At 47.5% G+C, this 19,133-nt stretch overlaps 1 protein-coding gene across 1 annotated transcript in view; it reads right to left on the reverse strand.

Annotated features, from left to right (window-relative positions):
* Positions 1–19,133, reverse strand: part of WDFY1 (WD repeat and FYVE domain containing 1) — a 44,450-nt gene that overhangs the window by 22,185 nt on the left and 3,132 nt on the right. The window contains exons 2-3 of the mRNA XM_055345383.1: positions 5,585–5,652; positions 852–925 (exon numbers count right to left, since the gene is read on the reverse strand). Coding sequence (XP_055201358.1) covers positions 852–925; positions 5,585–5,652 — 142 coding nt within the window. The remainder of the gene's footprint in view (positions 1–851; positions 926–5,584; positions 5,653–19,133) is intronic.

The raw sequence follows: 19,133 nt of genomic DNA on the forward strand, positions 1-19,133 counted from the left end.
GACCCCGGGGTCCCGGAATCGAGTCCCATGTCAGGCTCCCAGCGTGGAGCCTGCTTCTCCCTCTGCCTGTGTCTCTGCCTCTCTCTCTCTCTGTGTCTCTCATGAATAAATAAATAAAATCTTAAAATAAAATAAATACATAATTGCCAGGAGTTGGGAGAAGAGGGAGTGAAGGCTGACTGCTAATGGGTATGAGCTTATGGGGAGGGGGGGGAGTGATAATGTTCTGGAATTAGATGATGTTAATGGCTGTATAATCTTGTGAATATATTACAAAACCAGTGAATCGCATGACCTTAAAATGGTGAATCTTGTATGAATCACATCTCCATTAAGAAAATATACATCATAAACACACACCCACACAATTAGACTCACAAAAATTCCTACCAATCTGTAACAAATTGAGATTTTTTTAAATATCTGGTCCTTCACCAGAGGTAGTTTGAGGAGCTGCTGGTTGGATGATGCTCCCTGGCCTTGCTCCCCTCCCCGTCAGTGCTCACTTGCACTTACCCACACACAGGCAGCACGTGGGCTTCCCGCCGTGCCCTTGGGCCCCAGCCCCCTCGTGGGCTGAGGATGGGGCTGCTACACGCCACACAGTCTCTGCGTGAAGGCTGTGCTTTGTGGGCTAGCCCAAGCACCAAACCATCAAGCTTGAAAGCATTCTCAGCTCCACGGCTGGGTTTAAAGTAAGCAAATTAAAATTAATCCACATGGAGGCCTAACAGGCGTACTGAATTAACCATGGTTTATGCCAATGATCAGGCGTTCGCCGATCTTAAACTGTCCAACAGGCGTGAGCACCGGGTGGTCAATACAATGGAAACACGGCGAGAGGCACCTACCATTACGGCGCCGTTATCCTGGCCCACGAACACCCGTCTGCTATCATGATGGTAAGCCATAGCAGAGCAGGGAGCTGCCGGAAAGACAAAGACCACGTTAGAAGCCAAGCTGAGCCTTCTGAGTCATCGTTCAAAGTACATTATTAAAGAGTTATCCAATTTAGGTTTAAGAAAGAGATCAAGAAGGTTTTATAGAAAATAATGATGTACATGAAAAATGCCATTGAAGTTCGTTCTGTTATTTTAGCTCAAAATTCCAATTAAAAAAAATCTTCTACATTATTTTTAGGACTTTGAAGCGAGCCAGCAGGAAGTTTCCTCTGCTTGCAACTCCTGCCCGTAGACTGCAGAGCGGGGGGCCAGTGCTGGGCATGAGGGATCTGTTGCCCAGGCCCAGCAGACCATCCTGCCCCCAGCCCTTCCCCCGTAGCAGGTAGCAGAGTAGCTGGAGTCTGTGGAAAGGGGTTCCCCACACCAGAATCCCCAATCCCTGCTCGCGTGACCAAGCCAGGAAAGCCACTTTGGGACTATGTTTTCTCTCCCAAGGGTCAAGAGAGGTTCTGTTTCTCATGACGCATACAATCTCAGTTTGTGGTAAGTGCAGCTGTGAGATGTATCCATGCTTCTTTATCCACAGCAGGGTTACGTGCCCGGGATAGCACCCGCTGTGCTCACGTCCATACCCCTTCCAGGTTCCACATGTCCGTCTTCCAGAAATCGTGGGCCACAGAATGAGTTTCAGAAAGGAGACACTCTAAATCATTTCCTTCTGCTAAAAATCAGGATTAAAGTGCTTTGGAACATGGAACATGTGGAAGAAGAAATGCTTGGGCTCAATTCAGCCCTAAAGAAGGTTAACGGACCATGGGAGAACCACAGTGAGGGAATACACACCACGAAGCACACAAACCTCAGTTTACTCTGAGGTAACACTTCTTATAAAAAAGTAAAAGAAAAAAAATCTTAGGACTTTGCTGTTTGATAATAAAGTTTTCTCTCTCCAAGGGGCTGATATCTTCCACCGAGGGATGAAAGTAAACTCTAACACTGGGCTGCACCTGAAGGCCAAGACACCGCTGGCTGCGTGATGCGATCATGGAAAGAGGCTCTTCTCTGGTGCGTTCCGAGAACCGCCCAGCCGGCAGGTAGGAGCGGCAGCTGTCTGCACGCCACACAATCACGTGCGACTGAGGCCTGTACCCCTCGTCTCGCACACAGAACAAGGAGCCTAGCAACAGTGACGGGGGCGCCTGGTGGCTCAGTCAGGTAAGCATTCGACTCTTGATTTCAGCTCAGGTCATGATCTCAGGGTCAGGAGATCGAGCCCCATGTCGGGCTCCAAGCTGGGTGTGTGGAGCCTGGTTAAGATTCTCTCTCTTTCTCAGAAAGAAGATTGAGTTTAAGAATTCTAACCGCAGAAGTACATGTATCTCCTTCATCTAAAGCACCCTTCAATGACTACCATCAAATTACCTTTGGCAAATCAAACATGCATGGATGGTTTCTGGTTCATTGTTGCTATTTTTTTTTTTTTTTTTTTACTTTTAGGTTGGTACAAAATCTTAATGCTTTAGTTTTAAGCTTCTTTTCAATTCTATTTATGCCCAACCTTGTCACTATACATAAATATGTAAAATCCTCTTGTGCAAAATTTACAATGTCTTGACGTACTTTTACGACGCTAGAGAATTCTTACGTTAAAAAAAAAAAAAAGCCTCTCTAATCTATTTGGTCTGTATCTGAAGATGTCCTGGCATTTTTCCTAGGAAGGAAGCTTCGAGTGAGATAAGTGGTATTAATTAAAAAAAAAAAAAGTTTGGATATTCACATAGTTTTATAAACACGCAAAACACAAATCATCTTGCAAACCAGTGGCCTTTTAAAAAGGCATCATCACCATCCAAAATCATACGGTTAAAACTTTAGTTTTGGATATAGAGGTACTTTTGTTTTTCTGGAATACAGCCAGGCTCCTCCATTTACATATAGCTCGTGGTTGCTTTCACGCTCCAACAGCGGCAGAGCCGAGTGGTTGCCACCGGGACCGTTTGGCCCACGACGTCTAGATCTTCACAGGCTGGCCCTTGGCAGGAAAAGTCAGTACCCACCCCGGGGCGGTGGTGGGCAGCACAGTTCTGGAGTCCGAAGGGCGCGGATCAGAATTTCACCCCATGCCAGGGACTTAACTCCCCTGCCATCAGTTTCCTCATTTACAAGTCATGAAAAAAATCATCTGCTTTGCACAGCTGTGTGATTTCATAAAATGGTATCCCCAAAAACACAGGCACAAGTTATCATTTTTCCTCAGCTGAAGCAGATTCTGAAAGTAATTCTTGTTACGTGAGGCAAAGTCATGAAGCAACGGGATCGTGTAGAGATCCCTAAGGCTTGGCTTGGTGATCACTGCGTCAGGTCACAAGAAAAGGTCCAAACCAGTGGACAGCGACTAAAATATCCTCAACTGGAAAATCTGCAGAGAGTTCTTAGAACCAGCGGGGCACCTGTCATCTTCTGAATCCAGCCTTCGGCCCCAAGTCATGGAAAGCAGTCACCGCCCCGAGGTTGCCGGTTCGGGCACTGGCCGCGCTCCCCAGTGGCGCAGGCCCGGCCGGGCTGGGAGCAGCATCTGGAAGCAACAAGCTGAGTAGGTCTGGGAGCTAACAGGTGGGTGGCGGCCACCCGCGGCGCCGCCGTGCCCGTTCTTTCCAGTCGTTTCTGGTCCCACACACGCAGCCTTCTGGGAGCTGCTCCCGGGAGGGACCTTTACGCAGAGCTCAGGAGGGACGCGACAGAGCCAGAGCCAGGTGCGCGAGGCCTGGAAGCCAAGGGACGGGGTGCACCTGCACTGCTAGAGTTGGGGGCGCAGCTGACAAGGCCCTACCAAGTACCTGGGATAGAGACACACCGAGGAGGCGGCGGCGGTGGAGTAAATAGGAGCCAAAATCCAACTCGGCCTGCGCTGCAGGGAGCACGGTCGGGCGCTGAGGACTTGAGCCGGGAGGCCACGGCCGAAGCGGGGGGGGGGGGGGGGGGGCGGGGGCAGGTGGCCTTCGCGCTGTCCCCGATCCCGCAGTCTGACACGCGCCTGGCCAGCTGCAAGCAGGCTGCCCTGCCGCTGCACCCCCAGGCTTGGGGCAGCTTCCAGGCGGCCTCCTCGGCCACTGCCGCCTGCAGGGGTGGCCCAGTGCCCGTATCCCACCAAGCCTTCACCCCCACAGCTCGGTCACCACGACCGAGGGAGCAGGTGCCCCGCTGCCCGGAGAGGCGCGGCAAGCCCTGACTCCCATCGCCTTCCAGTTCGTCCCGAACATGGTGGCAGGGTCCCGGCCGCGGGCACACGGAGAAGCGCCGGCCCGGGAAGGGGGCGCTCAGGGGCCACCCCCCGCCCGCGGGGTCTGCTGGAGAACTGGCTGCTCCGTGTTTGGGACTCGGTGCGCTGCTGCGGAGTGAGCCTGGCCAAGCCCTGAGCCCGGCCAAGCCCTGACCACTGTCCCCAGCGGCCACAGCGCCTGACAGTGCCCTCCGGGAGCAGCAGAGCAGCAGCGGCCCAGAGCCCTTGTCCCCTTCCCAGGGCCTCTGAACACGGACACCCTTAACTGAGGACAAGTTTTCAGTGAGGACCACACGGGGAGGGAGTAAGCAGCTGGGAGGACAGGACGCGCCCCAGGGTGGGCCTGACGGCTTCCCCTCCGCCCCTCGGCTCCCTTCTCCAGCAAGGATGAAGAGGGGTGGTGGGAAGGATGGAACGGTGGCCCCGGCGCCTGGACCTGAGGTGGGATTTTATGTCACTGCATCTCAGGACTCTCGCAAATTCTCAGCAAAAGCTTTACCTTCCAGGTTTATTTCTGTGAACATATGCAAGCACTGAGAACATTCTCCGTGGGCAATGGGCCACACCGTGGACCCAATCGCGCAGCCGTACCCAGGAGGTTATGAAAAGGCTGGGCAGAGGGCTGGTGATGAGGGCACGGGGCGCCCGGGCTGCTCCGGTGTCAGGAAGCCGCTGCCAAGCGCAGTCACAGGCGCGGCTGGCAAAATCAGGACACGGGGAACCCGGGCCGACGGCGCGCCCCTCCCCCACCTCCGCTTTTTTTTTTTTGTTTTGCTCAATCCAGCCAGTTGCAGTCAGGCCGGCAGACGGCAGACTGATGGCAGATGGCACAGGCTGACCCGACTTCCTCTGCACAAGAAAAAGGAGCTTTCCTGCCGTTGAGCACAGCCGGCCGAGTGTTGGGCAACTAAGAAACTCACTTTGAAATCTAGTAGCACTTTTTTTTTTTTTAAGATATTATTTATCTGGGGACGCCCAGGGGGCTCAGGGGTTGAGCGTCTGCCTTCAGCTCAGGGCGTGACCCCAGGGTCCCGGGATCGAGTCCCACCTCGGCCTCCCCGCAGGGAGCCTGTTTCTCCCTCTGCCTGTGTCTCTGCCTCTCTCTGTGTCTCTCATGATTAAATAAATAAAATCTATTTTATTTATTTAAGAGAGAGAGAGGAGGGGCGGAGGGGGATGGAGGGAGAACCTCAAGCAGACAGCCCACTGAGCATGGAGCCAAAAGCCGGGCTCGATCTCACAACCCTGAGATCATGGCCTGGGCCGAAATCAAATGACTAAGGCTTCGCTGACTGCGCCACCCAGCGTCCCTCTAGGAGCACTTTTTACCCAGGCATTTTGAAATTTGAATTATCAAAGGCACTGGACACACTTCCGCCCAGCGAACAGTTCAGCTACTCACAGGCCATCGTGTGATAGATGCTGGGCCAGTACTGACCGCTGTCCCTTTTCAGCCATACTCGGATGGTTCTGTGGAGAAAAGAAGAGGATGGAAGAGCAGCCGTTAGCAATTTGATCTTATCTGTGTTCCAGGGAAAAGTGATCATTTACTTTATTTTTAATCCTATTTCCCAACTAACCCTTGTAACGTTCATTAATCAGACAAATGAGATAAACAGAGCAGCACCCAGGAGAGCAGCACACGGGACGTTATCCGTGGTGCGCACACCACACACCCCCATCCAGCTACGTCTATGGGGCCACGTATGGCAGGTTCATGGGAGCCACGAGTCAGGATTTCAAATGATCCTGATGATACGGTAAATCTTATTGTAGAAGGATGTACAAAGAAAACTGCTGTTCTTCTTAGTGAAAAGCCACCTGTGCAACTTGGTTGCTTGCTGTTGGAGCCAAGTGAGGGGAGCAGAAGACCTCTGTGGGAAGATGATGCTTCTGGAGAACGGGAGGTGCGCGTGGAGGGTGTGCCCACCACCGGCCGTCCTGCCCCAAGGAACGCCGCCCCACACCACGTCTCCGGGCCTCTCGTTTCATCAGAACCCACACGGGGAGACAAGGAAATCCTGCACACGGGCAGGACAATGACAAATGACCTAAATAGCCGAACTGATATCCGGGCTTATGGGGTCAGAAGGGCGAGCACCACCAGGCCTCCTCCCCGCACAGCCCCGCCCAGCACCCACTGCCTCCTCCTCGGCACCCCAGGGAGCAGTCGCGCAGGCCCGGCTGCCTCGGCTCACAGGGCCCACTACCCACGGCCCACCCCACAGCCCCTGCAGCGACCTCTGTCGCGGTCCTGCCACTATCTCTAACAGTGACATAGACGCTGCCCAGAGTCTGCACTGATCAAATGTCTGCCCCTCAAACCAAAATACCCAAGACCAAATGTGGACTCTCTGTGTCTCCATCTGGTTTGACTTTGGAGACACGGGTGACTAGTCTATGAGGGTAAAAATCAGACTAGTGTTGCTCCTGGGGGAGGAAGACAGAACGGGAAGGGATGTGCAGGAGCTTTCGGGGGCCTGGCAAGGCTCCGGGGAGTTGGCTTCACGAGTCCATGCATTTGCCAGGACTTGCCCAACTACAACCAAGGTCTGTACAGGTTACTGTGTATAATTAGGTCGCAATAAAGACAGACTAGATGCTGACCTTCATTCATCCAAATAAATTAAAGAGAACCTAGCAACACATTGGGCAAATCACCACTTTGTATGTGACCTGGATACAGGCCACAGAGGAGGAGAAGCCACATGTTCAAAGAGCCACTGGTGACGGGTCACAATGGAACCCAGGCCAACTTTCTACACTTCCCACCCCTGATCACAACTGGCTGGACCAGAAATGGGCATCTAATCCTAGCTCGATCAATCAGCTCCTCCCTTGGGAAATCAGAAATAAGGAGAGCGAAAAACAGATCAGAATCTCCCAACGGCTGAAATGGCTGTTTTTGGTCATAGGCTTTGCAACTTGGACTGCAGAATGTTGCACATCAAATAAAGAGAAAGAATGAAGTCCACCTATTACAGGAGGCAGAGGCAAGTTGAAGAGCATCCCTCATGCCCAAGACTGAGCTATTTCCCTCGCCTGGGGTTCTGTGAGGTGGATACCTCGGCAACCTTCCCAGAAACACTCTCAGTAGCTTAAATCAGCCTGAGGTACCTCTGCTGTTGGCAGTCAAGCAGGTACTAATGTACAACAAGGATACCAAGCACAGTTTCTTCAGTTGGGCACCATAACAGATCCTCCGTCATGAGCTTCTCATGGCAAGATAATCAGACCTGATTCTGAGGGACCTGTACTGTGACAGGAAGTTCTAAAAGTCTAAGTTCACATCCCAAATTAAAAGAGAGGGGGAGGGAGATCAGAATACAGCCATGTAGGAAAAGACCTTTAATATTTATAGTTTGTAATTCCATTCCTTTTTTAAAACAGGATAGATTTATTTACCTATTTATTCATGCGAGACACAGGGAGAGAGGCAGAGACACAAGCAGAGGGAGAAGCAGGCTCCCTGCGGGGAGCCCGAAGCGGGACTCGATCCCAGGACCCCGAGGTCACGACCTGAGCCAGAGGCAGACGCTGAACCTCTGAGCCCTGCAGGCATCCCTGTAATTCCATGTCCTCATGGACACACAGCTCGAAGAAGGACTCAGTGGCACATGCTCTTCCCTCGTGTAAGAGGAGAATACTCACTAACAGGGAAGTTGGCCATGAGAGGGAAAACCCTAAAGGTTATGTCTGCCATCCAATCATCTAACCTTGGAAAGTCTAATTTCAATTTCATGAAGTTCAGAATGATATATAAAATAGCCCAAGGTCAAAATGGAAACTCTCCAGCCACCAGCATTTTGGGAACACAGTGCCAGTTCCTTTGGAGGACAAACGTTAGGACTCGAGTTGGGTCTGCACCCGGCTGACACACTAGGAAACTGGTAAGACTTAAATGATCACGCAGCATGTTTCATTTGAAAATCGATTATGTCCAGGCTGGCCGAAGACCATCCTTGCTTGGGTTGCGGGTTCCAAAATTCCAAAACAGGCTCAAACTTGACCTTGATAGTGAGCTCTCTACCTCTTCGTATTCACATCTGAAATTCCATCCCGCCTCTTTTCATGCTCCTTCCGTTCCTTCCACGATAATGCTACAATCTCCCATTTCCAAGATTAAGTCAAAATGATGGTAAGTTTAACCCTTAACACTCCGGTAGTGCCAAGAACCTACAAATTAAACATACGTCGTAAAATTTCTATTAAGGTAATATAAGAATTTGTTTTGTGTTGTGTTTAGACTGTGTCTCGACTGGGTAGTAAATGGTTGTTTAAAAAAGGGCTTAAGTTGGGCTGCTTATTAAAAAAAAGTCAACAAATTTGAGAGACCAAGAAAATTTACTATTCAGTAAATTGGAAGTAAAATCTATTTGATAAGTTGAAAGCAATACAAGAATAGAGTTTAGTAACATTTGCAGGAGAAAACTTTTAAAAACTCTAGCACGTTATTAATAGACCATGTAATCACCAAGCGTCAAGATCAGATGGTTTCACTTCTACAGAACCACAATATTTTCTGCCTAGCTGAATGTCTAAGCTGCTTTCTCTACCAAGTTAAATTAAAATATAACAGCTTAACTTTTCCTTTAATATTTTGACAAGTTCACACCCACTCACCTAAACTCATTCTATGCTTTGCTTGCTGCTCAATCTAGCCATTTTTTTTTTTTTTTAGTGGATGAGTTTTTTTTTTTTTGAGATTCCAAGACCATGTCAACCTGAAAAAAAGTCTTTCCTTAAAACCGAAACGTCAGAAACACGTTCACCTTTGCCAGGCTCTAATTTTAAGTTGTTTTAAAACAATAGTTTGATATTTTTCCAAGAGGTACTTAGAGAGGAAATGTGTCATTTCTTTCAGAGCCTAAATAAAACATTTTCAGAGTTCTCCAAGCTACTATTACCTACAGCAACCTCCTCTGCCCTCCTAGTTAGAGAAGCATGGTAATATTTATGCATCACTACACGGGATGCCCACCACTACCATCATTTTACTTGTCTATCATTATTTTTTTATAAAATTTTTATTTATTTGAAAAAAAAGATTTTATTTATTTGATACAGAGAGAGAGCAAGAGAGCACAAGCAGGCTCCACACTGAGCAGAGAGCCTGACGTGGGGCTCAATCTCAGGACCCTGAAGTCATGGCCTGAGCAGAAGGCAGATGCTTCACTGACTGAGCCCCCCAGGTGCCCTGTTGCCTATCGTTCTTCAGCAAGGTGGATGATCCATTTATTTTCTGGAAAACAAGAAGCCAAAGCTGGATTGTATTTTTTTTTAATTTTAAATATTTCAAGTGTTTAAAACATATTGCTATGCAGGGCTAAGCAAATGAACAACTGAAAAGAAGAATAAAAAGCCATTTCTAGGGTTCTTGTAATTTTCTGTCAGCACTGGGAATCAGAACTCTTTGGCAAAAATTTGTCCCATCTACTGAGAAAAACGTTTCCTGCCTCATATTGCTGCTGCTGCTGCTACTACTACTAGTGATAACCGCAACCAAGTGATTTAGGAACTCCATACTTGGCAACCGATTCTGAAGAAATTATTTAACAGGAAAAAAAAAAGGAATTAACACATTACAAAAAAGTTCCTATGAGCATTACTCAAAGGAGTAAAAACTGGGGGGAAAGGTGAAATAACGAAATGGGTTAATGGCCTATTAATTCCATAGCCTACGCAGTTGTTACAAATCGTTCTGAAAATCATGAGTTCATGATAAGCTACTGAATTAGTATGCTTCACAGTCATTAAAAATCCTCACAGAGATCGTGAACCCATGAGAAAATGTTTATGAAATGTTAATTTTTTAAAAGTATAACATAAAATGATGTAACTTCACTTCTATAACTGGGCCAAGCCAGGTAGGAGAGAAGGATCATAGCTGTAGAGCCACCAAGGCCTTCAGCGACTTGGGGGTGGCGGTTGGGGGGGGCGGGTCCTCGAGCCCAGAGACTTCAGTCCCCAGCCCCCAACTCAAGGAGCAGAATGAGCCAACAGTTGAACGAGTCCTCGTGAGCCCTGCGCACTCAGGGATGAACGTCTGACGTCCAGGCAGCTGGCTGGGGGCGAAGCCCGTCTGCTCCCTACGGACGCCTATGCTCCCTCATTCGGGCAAGAGCAAGCAGGCGGGGGAGGAAGGCAGGCCTCAGGCGGAAGCTCCAGCGCAAGTGTGGGCACTAGAGTCAGAGGCGATGTCAAGTAGGGGGACCCACCGAAGCTGGTGGGAGATCTGAGCATCCCTGGGGTTAGCGCACAGGGCCCAGGACACCCAGAGCTCACAGGGAGATGCAGACCCAAGGACCGGGACACCAGGGTCGAGGTGCTGGATGGACAGAACCTTGAGCATGTCAGCAGGGGACACAGCCAGTGAAGGAATCAGAAGCAGGAGGGCAGGAAACAGACGACACCAAGAGGCACCAGGGCCACCAGGCCTGAAAGACACAAGGCGATAAATACTCCGTGCCTCTTAAAAAACGTGTCCCTGCCTGAGTTCTTATGAGTTCACAGCAGTGAACCGTAGTGGCAGACAGAGCTACTTCCTGTGTTCTAGAAAATACTCCAGGATAGGAGAAAGGCTACTGTTGGTGGAGAATGTGAGCCACATCCTCATGACAAGACGTCAGCCAAGGCCTCCCTTTTATACGCAGGGAGGCAAATGTAAGGAGAGTCAAGGTTCTAGAATCAAACAAAACATCAGTTTGTTGAAATGCTTTGTCCAATTTTATTGCTCTTTTATAAGAGGATAATAAAAATTCACATTTCAAAACATTACAAAATAATTCAAAACAAAGCAGCTTTACGTGGTAAATAATACGTAAAACAATTTATTTTTTAAATTAAATTTGTCTTTTCTTTTTTTAAGATTTTATTTATTTATTCATGAAAGACACAGACAGAAAGAGAAGCAGAGACACAGGCAGAGGGAGAAGCAGGCTTCATGCAAGGAGCCCGATGTGGGATTCGACCCTGGTACTCCAGGATCACACCCTGGGCTGAAGGCAGGCGCTAAACCACTGAGCCATCCAGGGATCCCCTAAGTAAAACAATTTAAAAAAGAAAAAACGCTTTTCAGAAAATTCCATATTTTACCCTCCAAAGGAGTTAACCCCTAAACAAAAAGGACGCATGAAAAAGTAAATTACTTTTTCCCTCCAAAAAAATCCAGACTATGCACAAGTCGAGGTCTAACTTCAAAGCTCTCATTTAGTTCAAAGAAACCCTAACTTCTGTGCTAAACAGGAACAATGAGTCCAACAAAATCTCTCTCGATTAACACATATTTGGTATGTTTCTCGTTTCAAATTTTTATTTAAATTCTGGTTAACAAGGAGGGTAATACTGCTTTCAGGAGCAGAATTCAGGGATTCAGCACATGCACACAACACCTCGCTGTGCCTCCTTAGTGCCTGGCGCCCACCTACCCCCTCCCCACCCACGACCTTCAGTTTGTTCTCAGTTTGTTCTCTATGGTCAAGAGTCTCTTATGGTTTGCTTCCCTCTCTCTCTCTCTCTTTTTTTTCCTTCCCGTATGTGTATCTGTTTTGTTTCTTAAATTTCCCACGAGTGAAATCATACAGCATTTGTGTTTCTCTGACTTATTTTGCATTAGCACAACACTCTCTAGCTCCATCCACGTTGGTGCAAATGGCAAAATTTCATTCTTTTTGGTGGCTGAGTAATATTCCATTGTACATATAGTTTGCCCCTTCTTTATCTATTCATCAGTTGATGGGCATTTATTTTTACAATAAACCAGAGGAGAAAAAGTTGTTAAGAAAATCATCAGGAAGAGAGAATCCATTTATAGTACCATGCCATATAAAATCCACATATAAGTGGACCTGCACAGTCCAAAGCCATGCTGTTCAAGGGTCAACTGTACTCACTGTTTTAAGCCACTGAATCTTACCTGGTTTGTCTCATGGCAGAAACTAAATGATACAATGCTATCTGTTCAAGAAATAGAGTATCGTTGATTCTGCCCTTAAATTAAAAAATAGGGGGATCCCTGGGTGGCTCAACGGTTTAGCGCCTGCCTTCTGCCCAGGGCATGATCCTGGAGACCCGGGATTGAGTCCCACATCGGGCTCCCTGCATGGAGCCTGCTTCTCCCTATGCCTGTGTCTCTGCCTCTCTCTCTCTCTCTCTTTGTCTCTCTCATTCTCATAAATAAATAAATAAGATTTTTTTTTCAAAAAAAGATAGCACTTGGCACTTACTGAGTGTCAGGGATTTAAAAGTACTGAATAAACAAATAAGTTCACTTCACTTTGAACCGAAATAGAGGATCCTCGCTTTGCACAGATGTTAATTTTTTTTTTTTTAAGATTTTATTTCAGAGAGAAAGTGAGCAAAAGAGAGAGACGGCATGCCCATGCGCGAGAGAGGACAAGCCAGGGCAGAGGCAGAGGGAGAGGGAGAAGTGGACTCCCTCTGAGCATGGGGCCCAACATGGGGCTCGATCCCAGGACCCTGAGATCATGACTTGAGCCGAAGGCAGATGCTCTACTGACTGGGCCCCGCAGGCATCCCTGCGCAGATGCTAAATTGAATCCCAAGAAAATAAAGAAGTTACTGTAAAGCATAAACGAAGTTACTACTCTTAATTATTATTCAATGTTTTTCATCCTATCAAGGATCAAAATTCTGCATGTTCTTAGCTTACTACAGTAGATATATGAGAAGCAGACTAAAAAACACAGATCTGGTTAAGAATGAAGTATGTGTTCCAGTGAAACTAGTCTGTGCCCTTCTCAAAGATATGCCTGATGGTCAGAATAGATGGAGGAGCTCCTCTCATTTCTTCAAGTCCCTCTGACTCCCCTCAAAGAGCTGATTAAAAGCAACTTAAAAATGTACTTTAGGAAATCACCAAGTCTATAAAGCCTCATTTGCTTAAGCTAGAAAGAGGAAGAAAGAAGACAGATTCCAAGCATGCTTCTTCTGGTGAAAAGCGCTGGCTCTCAAAGCAGGGGCATCTTGTGGGAGTGCTGATTAATATCGTTTTTAAACCTAAAACTGCATGAGGACACACATCTGGATTCAAGACATTTTATTTTCCAATACGATTACCTTGAAAATCACGCCCACACTTTGGTAAAAAGATTCAAAGCGCACACCAGTGCTGCGGTAAAATCACAAGGCCAAATTCTGTCTCGCCTGACACATCAGCATTTCTAAAACCAGATCTTTTTTTTTTTTTTTAAAGCAGGTTCCACACTCAGCGTGGAGCCTAGTGCATGGCTTAAACTCACTACCTTGAAATCAAGACCTGAGCTAACATCAAGAGCTGGACGTCCAACTGACTGGGCCACCCAGGTACCCCTTTTTAAATTTCTCAAAAACACCTTAATGATCCCCAAACAGCTAAATGAAAGCAATTCAACCATTTTTACATTATAAACTGTTACATTATGCCAGGATTGCTCAACTGACCAACTGAACACAGAATACAGAGGATAGGATATGTTTCAAATTAAGCCCAAGGCCTGCTTCTGTTAAACTCTTACAATAGTTAAGTTTGAGGAAAGTCACTGTTAGGGCTGCTGATACTATTTCACATCTTGATAAATCACCAAACATTTCCGTTACCTTCAGCAAAGGATATTTTTTCCTACTCTAACTACTTCCGGGGGCTCCAGACACAGTGTGTGATTCTGGTCGCCTCCAGAGCTTTCTCTAACATTAGAATGTTAGCCTAAAAGAGAAAGAAAAGGACATGGCCATCAGTGCAATCTGCTTTTATCAAATAAATAGCAGTTTCCTTTCAGCCAAGTCTCCTGAACTCTGCCCTCTTCATTCCTGTAACAGAAAGAAGCCTTTCTCCTTTGGTAACAAAGGGGGGAAAACACTAGATTTTTACTGAACCAACTAAACGAGTAGGCAGGGAAACCAGCCTCTTTTCACCAAGGAAAATTAGATTGGCCGAGAACAAATTTATATTCCCATCTCCTTCTACAGTCCAGGGAAAGAACTGTGAACAGCTTCAACGGCCCACGCTGGTGCCTCTCGAACTCCTGCTGTTGTCACAAGCAGATGTTTATCCCAAGAGGAAGGCCACTTATGTGGCATCCCCACCAGCTCCTGGACTGCCTCTCCAGAAGCCAGATGGCTACTTTCCTACCTGCAGATGTGTTCTTTTTCAGTTGAGGAACCATTCCTGCTGCCATCTGTTCACTGTTAGCATCGCAATGATTTTTTGCCACCTCTGTGCTACCAAGAAGGCTGACGGCCATCAGAACCTCGAGCAGCAGGAGCGATCAGGGCAGGATGCAGTCAACACAGGGTCCATGCAACACTTTCTTATGTCACCAAGAGAAAAGGTTCAAGCTCTATCCGTAGCCTAGATGTCTCAAAACACAGGGTTAAACCAAATCCAAAAAAGTACAGTTTGAGGCAGTGAGGAAGAGCAGCCTAGCTTCCAATTCTGTTCCACACTTCTTTCTTCCTTCCAGGTCTGTGTGTTGATTCACCCAAGCTAACAACACTGAGACCAGCGCACACCTGCTTCCTTCTGGGAGTCTGGAATTTCGGCAAGCGCCAGGCAGAGGGCACCTACCCGGCCAGCCCCCAATAAAAGCGGTGGGCACAGAGTCTCTACTGAGCCTCCTGGTTGACAGTGCTGCACCCAAGGGGGCATAACTCAATGCGGAGGGATGGAGCCCCTCCTGTGGGTCTTCCACGGGGCAAAGATGCACAGGAGCTCACGCTGATTTCCTGCGGCCCCTGTGCCTTTCCTTCCACCAATGCTGTTTGTGTCCTTTCACTGCAATAAATCGTGGCCACGAGCATGAGCTTACGTCAGCGGTCCTCCTAGGGAATCCGTGGGCCGAGGGGTGGCCTGAACACAGCAGGGCACAGGTGTTATGAGGGAAAACCCACGACTGACGTGGCTTGTAAGTGACTGATATGGAAATGATGAGAAGGCACAACTCAAAGACAGTTACCAGAACTTAGGTTTCTAAGTGATCCCCAAATGGTTACTGTCCTACTTCATACAGAAAAAAAAAAATTTTTTTTATTTCCACACGCACACAGAGCAAGCAAACATCTTAAGCTTTTAATGAGATTAAAATAATTACATGGGAAATAATAACAGACAACATGTGCAAACTGCTTTCCCTGTGCTGGGCACCGTTCAGTGCACTGTGCATATTAATTATCCTAATTCTCACAAAACCCTGATGTCTGTCCCCATGTCACAGATAAGAAAACTATGGCACAGAAAGACTAAGCAAACTTTCTTGAGGTCACACGGCTGGGACTCAAACTCGGGCCTTCTGGATCCAGAACTGGCCCTCGACCGTGCCATAAAAAGAAAACGATCCTCACGACGAAGGGCCACTCCAACAAGAGGAAAAAATCCTTCCTCCTTCTCCTTTCTTCGTTTTGTTTTCTAACAGAGTCCACTTTTCAGCAGTGCGTGATGACAAAAACACGGCAGTGAACACCCCAGTTTAATGTGTAAGCCAACAACTTCCAGCTATGCCAGGTTTTCTCCTAAGCGTAACACTTTAAAAACTCAGGTTGTTTATTCAAAATGACTTCCGCGTGAACAGCTAAAAATATATAATTTTTCCCTCAAACTACCTTAATGTGCTTAGAAACATCTGAAAGGAAACAAGTGTATCAGGATAAAAAGCTGGTTTATAACAATGGCAAGAAAAGCAGATGCCACACTTTAAAAGTTGGATTTCTGTAACTGCTACTGTTTACCAGCCTAAGTGCAACATCCTACAATATTTCAAAACACATGAGATCTGCCTTTGTTTGACTTGGGCCAGACAAGCGAGTTTCTGGCGGAAATCAATGGTGGCCTCCATTCTTGCGTCAGGGCAAAAGCATAAGCACGCTCATCCTCAAACTGTTTTCCAAAAATGAAGATGGCAGGATGGTAGCCTTATTTCTTTTTTCTTATTTAAATATTTTATTTTGGGCAGCTCACGTGGCTCAGCGGTTTAGCGCTGCCTTCGGCCCAGGGCGTGATCCTGGAGACCCGGATCGAGTCCCACGTCGGGCTCCCTGCATGGAGCCTGCTTCTCCCTCCGCCTGTGTCTCTGCCTCTCTCTCTCTCTCTCTCTGTGTGTCTCTCATGAATAAATAAATAAAATATTTTTTAAAAAATTATAAATAACTTAATTAATTAATCTTTTATTTAAATTCAATTTGCCAGCATATAGTGTAACACCCAGTGGCCTTATTTCTAAGGCTTTATCATGAAGTTTTTTCTTTTAAAAATTCTATGCTTCAACTGATTCTAAAAGTATGGTGCAGTCCACAGCAAAAAAAAAAAAAAAAAAAAAAATCAAAGGGCAATGTGTCCTGGGAATGGGTTCTCAAGGTCTCAGCACATTTCACTTCTGTTCAGAAAGCTGAGTCTCACTTTCTGTTTCCACTATCAGGAAAATGGTTACTGTAGTTCAAATTCTACAACTTACCACCCAGGTTTGGTACTTTTCTTTTTACAGTTTTCTGGCTAGAGAGAGTCCTACTTTATTGATTCGACAATATTTTTTTAAAGATTTATTTATTTATTCATGAGAGGCACGGAGCCAGAGGCAGAGGGAGAAGCAGGCTCCCTGCAGGGAGCCCGATGCAGAGCTCCATCCCTGGACCCCCCAGGTCACGCCCTGAGCCCAAGGCAGAGGTCCCACTGCTGAGCCCCCCAGGCGTCCTGATTGGAGAGAATATTTTTTTTTAAGCTTTACAAATGCAGCATACTTGGCATGTTCAAAAATGGCAGTTCCCAAGTTCAGGCAACTGCAAACTTAAGTTAAAAATACACATTCAGGTGTAGGGTAACAAGAGTGCAGTAATGAGGCCCTTAACAACGTACAGGCAGGCACACAGGGGAGCAGTGCCACCTTCTGCTGACCCTTCTGGGGCAGGAACTCCGACAGTTTCTGCTCAGACCCCAAAGCTCGGCACCCAAAGCATTACTAGTGAATCCTGGTGCGAGGGGCTTAGGCTGGGCATTCTGCAGCGGGTTAACACTCCCCGAGGGGACGGTGTGTATTCAGACGTGTCCCACACGGTTTGGTTTTAATGGGAAATAGAGGGGTACAGGTAACGGACTCCAGGCAAATATATCCCTGAAAAGGACACAGAAGAGGACAAAGTATTCGCCCCTCGTGGGCCTGCAAGGCAAACACTGTGCCCACAACACTCGTGTAGAAGAGCGGTTCTCAAAGTGGGGTTCCTGAACCAGCATCATCAACATCGACGTCACTGGGAACCTGGAAGACATGCAAACGCTGGGGTCCCATCCCAGCCTCGCTCAATCAGAATCTCCATCTGATTCTGATACATGCTCAGGTTTGAGAACCGCTGTCTGGGGAGACCAGAGAAGTAAGTACACTGAGCCTAACCCCGGCTGTCTCAACCACGGTGCTACCGACATCTGGAGCTGCTAGTTCTTGTTGTGAGGTCCTGTCCCGTGCCTTACAGGATGCTGGGCAGCATCTCTGGCCTCCACCCTCTAGATGCCAGCAATCCCCCCCTATAGTCCTGCCAACCAGAATGTCCCCAGAGACTGCCACATCCCCCTGTGGGGGCAAAATCACCCCTTGTTGAGAACCACAGGCCTAGTTTAGAAAAATGGGCACTAACTTTAGGCAACCCTCATGTCTCACTTTTCCTCTCAAAATGCTCTCACGCCAGTTCTCACTGCTTTTAACTTTTACCAAGTGAATTAACTTTAGCAGGAGCCTACTTTAAATTTAAAAGTTGCCGTTCTGAGCATTACAGCACAAGTTATATTAGAAAAGGTACAAACTTCAAAAACAAAAAACAAAAAAACCAAAAACCTAAAAGGAAGGAAGGATAGCTGAATTATAGCCAAAGGTGGAATCCTAGCACGTCACACTTGCTGCCAGAACAGTCAATCATTGATGGATACCGACTGGATTCAGTTTCTCCAAATGCGCAATAGGGCCCCCTGGTCGCACCTGGGTTCAAATCTCAACCCAGTCACTTACTAGCTACTAGGCCTTGAGCAGTTACTTCAGTATCTTTGTGCCTTGGTTTCCTAGACTGTCAAAGGCCCACTGCCATCAGAGGCTCACACCCACCGTCTGTCCCATAACACTGCGGGGGCCCAGGAGAGCTGCTTCTGCGGGAAGACGGACAGACACACCGCACGGGATAAAGACTACACACGGTCCCATCTCTTCAGGTCAGGTTTTACCACCAAGGAGTCTTCAGGCCCAGTTTACGAACCAACAGAACAAGCCCACCTTCGGCTTTCACAACACACTGAATCTCGGAGCTACTGACAAGGGAGATGCCTGTACTCCCCACCTCGTGGGGAACGTGAGAGGGATGCAGCCCCATACAGAGGTCCAACTCTGCACCAGTAGGGAGCACGGACTTTTATTTTATTTCATTAATTCATTTATTTTTATTTTTATTTTTTGAGAGAAGGGACTTTTAAAAGGTTTAGCCACTGTTATTTCCAAAGTACAAACTCGGGTCCTGTCACTTGCTTTGAAATCTCTGATGGTTTCTTACTGAAGTCAAACAGCCCACACTGGCGTACGAGGAAGGCCCTTCCACAACCAGACACTAGGCCTTCCAGCTCTCAGGACTCTGTCCTGCTGCGGCCACTCAATACCCTTTGCTCTGGTCACCTACAAGTAACCGTGCTCCCTTACTGCCCCTTGCTCTTTCCACCTGCCTGGGACAGGGATGTGCCCCTCTCCTTCCCACAGCCCACTGCTCTGTCCAGGAACGTCTCCTGAGGCTGTCCTTAAACCCTGGCCCTCTAGGACATGCTCCCCTCTTGTGTTTCCCCAACACCCTGGAAGCTGACAGCACAGAGCCATCTCGTCACCAGTCTGTCCAGCCCTTCGGTAACAGATTTTGGCATCACTTGTCTTTCTACCCCACAGGTCCAGCACACAGTGTCTAATAAATGCCTGTCTGATGAATAAGGGTGGTCAGAGTTC

The sequence above is a fragment of the Nyctereutes procyonoides genome, unplaced genomic scaffold (genome assembly GCF_905146905.1).
Source record: "Nyctereutes procyonoides isolate TBG_1078 unplaced genomic scaffold, NYPRO_anot_genome, whole genome shotgun sequence".
NCBI classification, from domain to species: Eukaryota; Metazoa; Chordata; class Mammalia; order Carnivora; family Canidae; genus Nyctereutes; species Nyctereutes procyonoides.